The sequence below is a fragment of the Chenopodium quinoa genome, unplaced genomic scaffold (assembly GCF_001683475.1).
Source record: "Chenopodium quinoa cultivar QQ74 unplaced genomic scaffold, ASM168347v1, whole genome shotgun sequence".
Lineage (NCBI taxonomy): Eukaryota > Viridiplantae > Streptophyta > Magnoliopsida > Caryophyllales > Amaranthaceae > Chenopodium > Chenopodium quinoa.
The window spans coordinates 1,571,242-1,579,738 of NW_018743828.1; the positions used below are offsets into that span (position 1 = coordinate 1,571,242).

General features: G+C 35.5%; 1 protein-coding gene across 1 annotated transcript; it reads right to left on the bottom strand.

Annotated features, from left to right (window-relative positions):
* Positions 1 to 2,010: 2,010 nt before the first annotated feature.
* On the bottom strand, positions 2,011 to 6,698 carry LOC110685570 (UDP-rhamnose/UDP-galactose transporter 1-like). Its single transcript, XM_021862124.1, has 5 exons — positions 6,245 to 6,698; positions 5,783 to 5,967; positions 4,609 to 4,809; positions 2,816 to 2,977; positions 2,011 to 2,702 (listed from the first exon to the last, which is right to left on the bottom strand). The coding sequence occupies exons 1-5, from the start codon at positions 6,372 to 6,374 to the stop codon at positions 2,343 to 2,345; spliced, it is 1,038 nt and encodes a 345-aa protein (XP_021717816.1). The 5' UTR covers positions 6,375 to 6,698; the 3' UTR covers positions 2,011 to 2,342.
* Positions 6,699 to 8,497: the final 1,799 nt, after the last annotated feature.

The window sequence follows — 8,497 nt, forward strand, 5'->3', positions numbered from 1 at the left end:
AGGACCAAAACCAATAGGAATATCCTACCAATTAAGAGAAATTCAAGTTATGACTTATAATAAGGCTCAATTGTAAACATTTTTTTTTTCTTGAAAAAAGATCTGCAAAAAGTCACGACATCTACAAGAAGATTTAAATCTAACATATATATATATTAAAGATTGAATCAAATTAAATCTAACATATTATACTCGTATTAAAGATTGAATCATATAAAAACTTTCCTTCAACAAAGCTACGTTTATCGCTGTATATCAAACATTTTTTATATTCTCTGTTATATCATTGTGTTTTGTAGCTTTTTCTTCGACAAGAGGGTCCATCGATCTATTGTAGCTGTCGTAAAAATGATTCCCGTCTGATTGTAACTGAAATATTAACTTCTTTTCCAAGCCTACACAAATCTTTACGTATAAAACATTTTGTACAAATCCTTCCATAGAAAAACTTACTACATTCAAACAATATAGTTTTAAGTGTTGTCAAATTTCAAACCGAAACTGTTTAACTGCCCGAAACCGACCGACCCAAATGAGAACCGAACCGATTAAAAACCGATTTTTTTTAAATCGAAAACCGACCCGAACCGTATTTTAGTAAACCCGAAACCGAATCGACCCGAATAATGTTAAACCGTATAAGAACCGAACCCGTTAACAAACCGAACCGAATATAAACCGAACTAAAAGAAAACCGAACCGAAAAAGAACCGAACTGTATCTAACCCGAAACCGGTTCCAACCCGAAACCGTTTAAACTGGCAAAAAAACCGCTTACACCGAACCGTTAGCGAACTGCTACCCGTTTGCACCGAACCATTTAAAAACCGAACTAATTGTAAACCAAACTGGTTATAAAGCGAACCGTTTATGAACCAAACCGCTTCTAAATCGAACCGTTTACAAACTTTTTTATATAATTAAATGGAATTTTTTTTTTATTTTTTACGGGGATATAATTAAATGGATTAAATATTAGAAATCTTAAAATATTTTTTTAAAAATAGCAAGGCAAATCATTCATTAAGATCTTAAGGATAATCAGTGTTCACAAACAAGAGCAAAACAAGCAGGCTCAGGCCCTGCCTCAAACTATTAGCAACACTACTGCCTCTAGTCATGTATACATTTGAGGTGATGAAACCAAATGAACAAAAAGCTTGAAATATTAAGTACCAAGGCTTGGCTGAAGGCGTAATAAATAAAATTAATTCACAGAGACTATTAAGCATATGATTACATTGATTCTGTGAGTAATAATGAAATAAAGATGGGAGTGTGCTAGTGACATGAATATACTATTAGGCTATGTTTTAATTCAGATTCAACTATAATTTAGTAATCTTGAAATGGAACCGATATGAATAACGTTAAAGTGGTTAAACAATCGAAGAACCGAACCAGTTATAAACTGAACCGAAAAAGAACCGAACCAGCTAAAACTGAACCCAAAAAGAACCGAACCAGTTATAAACTGAACCAAAAAAGAACCGAACTGTTTCTAACCCGAAACCGTTTACACCGCACCGTTAACAAACCGCAACCCGTCTCCACCGAACCGTTTACTACCCGGAATGTTTACAACCCGAACCGAATTTAAACCGCTTAAGAATAAACCGAAACCGAATCGAACCGATAACTATTTAAACCGAACCAAAACCGACCCGTGAGACAATTAAACCGATTCCAAACCGACCCGATTAAATACCGAACCGAAACTGAACTGTCAAACCGTTTTGACAGTGCTAGGTTTTATCATAGCAGATAACAAAAAACATGAAAAACTAAAAACTTATCTTAAATAATCATCGATGAAAAAGTAAATTTATTAACATATCAAATTGGTCCCATTTGTACATCCTCATTTAAGTGGTAACTTTTGATCATATCTCCATCCTTAAAATAGTTTAATTGAAGAAAAACAATACGGAGTATTTAGTATCATAGTGTATGTGCCCCACATTATTCATCCTTCCAACGATAGGCAAAATTAGATAATGGGAGACAAACTAGAGTACCAAAACATGAAAACTAAGTAGCAGATAACAGATAGAGAGGAGAGAACAAGAATAGCCTAGGCTTGGCACTCTCATGAGTCATGACAATGGTATTAACTGTTGTCTATAAACAAGTTACACTTAAATTATGCCACATCTTAGAAACAATTAATTAATAAATATGGTAAGAAACAAAAAAATTACAGGCTAAATCTGGTAGAAACTCATGCCATTGACGTATGTAGGCGAGACGTGGTACTTTTGCTGCTGATAAAGCCTACAAGAATGCCTTAATCTAATTGAACCAAAAACAGTTGTCAATTCTTGCTTTCTAGAGTATCATACTTACGATTTTGTTTCTCCGCGCTCAATATCCTTCACAGGGGCAACATTCAAGTCACCCTTCAACAATCTAATTTCTTCTTCTGTCAAACTGTTTTTGGCATGGTGGGCTGCCTTTGCAGCAGCCTGCTTTTCAAGTTCCACAGCCCAACTGTAAACAACCATACCCATAACAGCTATTGCCATGCCCATGATGTTCTTCAAAGTCATCTCTGAATCAAAAAGCAGCCAGCCCAATGTCAAGACGCACACCGTTTTCATGTGACCAAGAACCTGGAATGAAACGGCTGAGAAGCGTCCAATACAAAGGTACTGACTAACATTGCAGAACACCGCCAAAGAGCATGAAAGAAGAATGAACAGCTGCAGTACATTTGGCAAGAAAAGGAAATTTAAGCATCAAATTGTAATACAGTACCAAATAATCTTAAGTGCTCAAAATGTGCTCCTCAAAACAGGGATCAGTATGTACTTACAAGGGCACCAGTAGACATCTTGTATGTCATTAGGAATGTTCCATTCAGATAGTAATCAATAAATGGACCAAGCACTATAAGAGAAATAGCTTGGAAAGGTGCAGTTTTGCTCAGCAACTCAAAAGATCCAATAGAATATTTCTTCTGTAAAGAACCTATTGACTGCAACACAAACAGAAATATATGCCAATGCAAAAAGTTATAAGCATAGTCAAAATCGCAAACTTGCAGCTTCCAACTTTGCTTCCTAGATCTGAAAGGTTGTGTAAATATTAAAAAGATTAAATCAAAAACTAATTTAAAACCAAACACCCGAGCCATCTATTGCTACATTGGCATTGAGTGATTGAGGTCACCAATTGTCACGAAACAGTTACTCAATGCTATCATGTCATCCAATCTGATTCCACTAAAGTAGACAAAGAATACTAATGCAACTTCCTAGTTCCTACTCAAAGATCTTGAAGATAAAATTAATTATTTGGTATTCATCATCCTGCATGTCAGATTTTATCTTTCCCGGCATATTTTGAACGAAAAATTTGGTTAACAATGTATCTCGGAGTCCTAAAAATGTGCACAATGAAAGACATACCTACTGGAAAAATCTTATACAACCATTCAACACTGACTGTCTTTCTTACTTTCTTAGAGGTCCAGACTCCAGATAGATAGACATTAAGTGCAGATCATTGCATGTAAAGACAAATTATTGTAGTAGAATATGTGTTTTAATGAGCCCATAAAAAAATTGAAGGAATCGAACCCTCGTACTCAATTGCTACACCACAGCTGTGTATACAATTTCTTTTGAGATAATTACAGAAATGACGGAACATTTGTGCATTTGTATACACTAATCAATACTAGTCGGTGTAGTCGCCTTACAACAAATAACCGAACCTTTCTTACTAACTACTATAAACAGCACAATATTGTAAAAGGCCCATTTTTGTGAAGTAACTATAATAAATATTGAAAAGATATTAATGAATGATATTTCTTAGATTTTATCAGTCAAAAGTGAACTTGTGTAGTATAGACATGTAATATAGAACTAAAGGATGAAATTAAATGTAAGATTCATGGCATGTGAGATGTTTGCAATATTAAATTTATGCAACCTTTTCTTATATATTGTAGGATATTTAGTAAATGCCAATTGCACAACAATATTATAAGAGCCTTAATCTCAATAATGGAGTAGACTACATAAACTAAAATTTATATCTCCAGCATTCTCAACCAAAATCCTCTCCATGCCCTCCTAGCAAGTGCTATATGCTCTTGTAACCCAACCTTTTCATATCATTCCTAACATCTTTCATCGTAAGTCAACTTTGGTCTCTCTCCATCCAAGTAAACGTCAAAGGTAAGAGTTTTTATGTCATTTTTAGCAATTTAACAACCCATCCCACACCCTCCACCCCCCGGTGAGAGCTGTGAGACCAAGATTTTCCTACCCTAAAGAGCATGTTAGCAATTTATCATGGAGAAGAATCCAACTAAAAAAAAGTATTTACACATGCGATTAGAAGGATACAGCTATATATATATATAAACATTAGACGACAAATTTTTAGCAACTTATATAGCATATGTATTTACAACCGGTGAGAGAGGGATGGACAATGAATTTAGGGCTGACTCTCCTACTGCTTATGGGAAATGTGGGTAACAGTAATAATCCAATACAAATAATTGCATAATAAGAGATACATAGGAAGATATGGCCACATTTAAACGCCTACTAGTGGACAGAATAAAACAAAGTATAGAAAATGTATACTCACAATTTGTTGCAATGACGTTGACAACACTGCCACGGTAGCACATATAAAACCTTTGGCATTGACCTTGACATCAGTTACAGTGCAAATACCCACACCAATAACCACAAAGACAACAGACAACTTGACTTCCTTTGAGTAGTGCTTGCTGTGAAGGATCCATTCCAAAACGCAAACCACAGGAATCATACTCAACTTTGAAATCTGTAACAACACAGGCACTCAATGAGCAAGCACCTTGGGAAATTAGAAGCACTATAAATCACACTGGAAAAAGTAAATTAGAGAACTTTTGAACAAAACAGTGAAAATCACACAGCATTATGGCTTGTGAGGATATCTCTCATTCTCTCCAACTCATGTAAATTAGAAGTTTAAACAGGTGATTATCATACACCTAAGTATACATGGTCTATATATAACTACTCTTAGTATACATGTGTTTATTCCAGAAGATTTTGGAGATCTAGTTGAGTGCCTAGGAACCTTTATTGTTAAGGATCAATTTGATAAGCAATGCTTTCTCTTCCAAAATTCCACCAGCTGCAAGAATTGTGAATACCTCATAGAAGCATACAAGTACGGTATAGGCAACAACAAAACCAACCAGAAAAACAACTACTACATACAAGAAAAAGCTATCGGTTCTATCTCCCCATCCCCCCCCCCCACCTCCGCATTCTGGAATGCTCGTCACCTCAACTTTTAATTTTCAATTTATAGTACAACCACCCTGCCTACTTTAAGGTGTAGAAACTAGGTTACTTGGAGTCTTCTATTTCTTTGCAATGTGGATTTATAGAAGATCTTCATGGAATAATCATGGCTAACACTTGGGAGCATACCCAAGCGTGAAACAAATACCCAAGGCGGGAGTACCATTGCTCTTGTACAGCAAATATCTTCAGAACAGGAAAGTATTACTAGATCAATATCTTTTTATAACGATAAGTTTCTTGAAATCCTTGACTACATCATCTTCTCAACTTCTTACCTTAAATGTAACAAAGTTTCGATGATATTAATCACTGCTCCTTATGTAATAGAGATCAAAGATCACCTTAGTATCAAACACTTGACAAAAATAGTAATATACATTGATCAATACACACATACATTGAGAAGATAAATGCAAAGCAATTAACAGGCAAGCTAGTAATAGTGGAAAAACACAAACCTGATAAAAACCGACAGAATTAAGCATAAGACTAAGGTTCATCCCAGTAATAGACATATTGGCAACGACGGAAAACCAAAGGAGCTCCCAAGCAGGAACATGCTTGGACACAGAATACCCGGTCGCATTCGATACCAGACCCACCAGGGCAGTCACAGTGAAGTGAAAACCAGTCAAGGTTGTAGCTGTGAAACATCACAAAATCCAAGCAATTTCACAGTTATAACTCAACCCCCAAATATGGATCAATCCATTCAATACACAGATTTCAAAACAAATAATACTACATTATATAAAAACTTGAAGGGTTCAATAAAAGAAACAATTCAGGTCAGATGAAGCAGATCCAATAACAATAACTCGATATACAATTGTCACATTACTCGTTCAAATTACACTATCAACGCGACTATTAATTCTGGATATATATATAGAGAGAGAGAAAAAGAGAAAGAGAAAAACCGAAGCTGAAGGCATAGCCAGAAGAAGACATGAGTTGCTTGTTGGCCATAATAAGACCGACGGAGCTGATGATGTTCATAGCCCAGGCGCCCATATCTGAAACAGCAGGCGCTTTCTTCTCGGACTCCATTGAAAGACCCACCAAAGCAGATCTAAAACAATCAATCTATTCTGGGCTAACAACAGCAGCAGCAGCAGCAGCAGCCCAGAATTGCAAAGTGAATCACCGACGAAAGTGCAGAGACAAAGATAGTGATGATGGCAGACTTCTCTTTCTTCTTCTTTATTTGATTGTTATTTATTTATACAGTAAACTATTTTATCAAAGTAAAAATTTTGTTTTAAATAAATATTTGTAAATTTCACTTTGGGTTCAAGGAAGATGGGAAGAAGATCTGGATTTTAATTGGGGGAGACGTGATGTGATGGGCGCATAATCTTTTTGTTTGTCTATCCTATTACTCTAATTAGGATTTCTGATTTATCTTTTGTTCCATTATTAAATCTTGATTATTTTTTAGCAAGTTTAGAGTCTAAAACCAACATCCCACCTTAAACAAAATTACTCATGTATGTAGGTAATCTTGTAAATATACTCCGTACTAAACATGGGCAAGGGCCGTGCCCGTGCCGCCGCGGGCCGTGCCGGGGTGGGGGTCGTGCCGTGTCGGCTCCGCGGCGGGCCGTGCCGTGCCGTGCCTAAATTTGGCACACCCCAACCCACGGCACGGCACGGCCCACGTGCCTTGCGAGCCGTGTCGTGCCGGGCCGCGGGCCAAACCGTGCCAGCTTATTTTTTTTTTTATTTTTTTTTAATAAATGAAAAAAAAAACGAATTAAACGATATATATTTTTTTTAGTACAACTTAATATATGTGATTAATTTATGTTTATGTTAAATGTTAATGTTAATCTATTTTGTTTTCATTTTTTGAACAACTTTATTTTAATTTAGGTTATATAAACTATTTATCTAATTAATAATTATGTTTAAGTTTATTTAAACAAATAAAAACAATTTTATTAATTTAGCAAAAAACAACAATGCATATAATAAAAAAAAAATACGAGTGCGATAATCCGAAAACACAAAAAATTGAAGAATAACTTATTATATGACGGTAGTCGGTACGAATGTACGATAATTCAATAATACAAAATAAGTAATGATAATTAAAAATCGTACAATAGTGTATGAATATTGAATAACTTCATTTATTATACGGAATACGAAGTTCGATAATATAAAAAGAATACAATAGTGTATAATGTAAATATGTAATCATGTAATTATTATTGGTCGTCTTCGTCTTCGCCTTCGTCTTCATCTTCGTCTTCGTCTTCGTCTTCTAGAGGTTCAAGTTCATCCGCCAATTGAGTTGATTGAGAAGTATGAGAACTAAAAGAAGTCGACGTTCCTTCATCGTCGTCGTTTTGTGCATAAGTACGATCTTGAGAACGAGTTTCGGCATCCAACCAATCCTTGAAGCAAACACACATTTCAAGTGTTTCGGGTTTTAGTCTTGTTCTTCTATCGTCTAAAACTCGTCCCGACGCACTAAAAGCTCTTTCGGAGGCAACGGAGGAGACTTGGATTGCAAAAATATCACGAGCCATTGCCGACAAAATTGGATGTTTCACGGATTGTGATTTCCACCAATCGAGGATGTCGAGGCCAAACTTCTCTTCATCGTCCATGTCTTTCATGAAGTCGTAACTTAAGTACATTTGCAACTCCGAAACATCGCTTTGTGTTCTCTTACTTGATGATGATTCCGTACCTGAAAACTTGGACATCATGTTAGCAGCTTGTGCAAATAAACCTTTGGCCCGTTTACTTACATTTTTGGATGTTTGAGAAGGGGCAAATCGAGACACGGTTCCATATTTACTTTCATAGGTGGAGTATAAAGAAAAAAAATCATTTGTCACCTTAGTTTTAAAAGCTTCAACATCATCTTCAAAATTCATGTTACTATAATAAATATCAATTAATAAAAAGGTGCCATCATATTTTTGCCTAGGATCTAAAATAGAAGCAAAAATATAAATCATAAGAATATCGGTGTAATATTTACGCCATTTTTCCTCCATGGATGGAAGATATCCACGATAAACATGTTGAGATCGGTGTTCCGCAAAAAGTTGTGCAAGTAAACATGCATTACTAAGAAAAGAATGAGAACATGGATTATATACAGAAGAAAAACAATGTGTCATACCATATAGTAATTGTAAAAACTGCATATATTT

Excerpts from the sequence above, each read along its gene's own strand:
- LOC110685570 (XM_021862124.1), bottom strand. The coding sequence starts at position 6,374 with ATGGAGTCCGAGAAGAAAGCGCCTGCTGTTTCAGATATGGGCGCCTGG. Across the intron at positions 2,978-4,608 it reads CAACGTCATTGCAACAAATT|TCAATAGGTTCTTTACAGAA; the intron begins GTGAGTATACAT and ends TTTGTGTTGCAG. Across the intron at positions 2,703-2,815 it reads AGATGTCTACTGGTGCCCTT|CTGTTCATTCTTCTTTCATG; the intron begins GTAAGTACATAC and ends AATGTACTGCAG.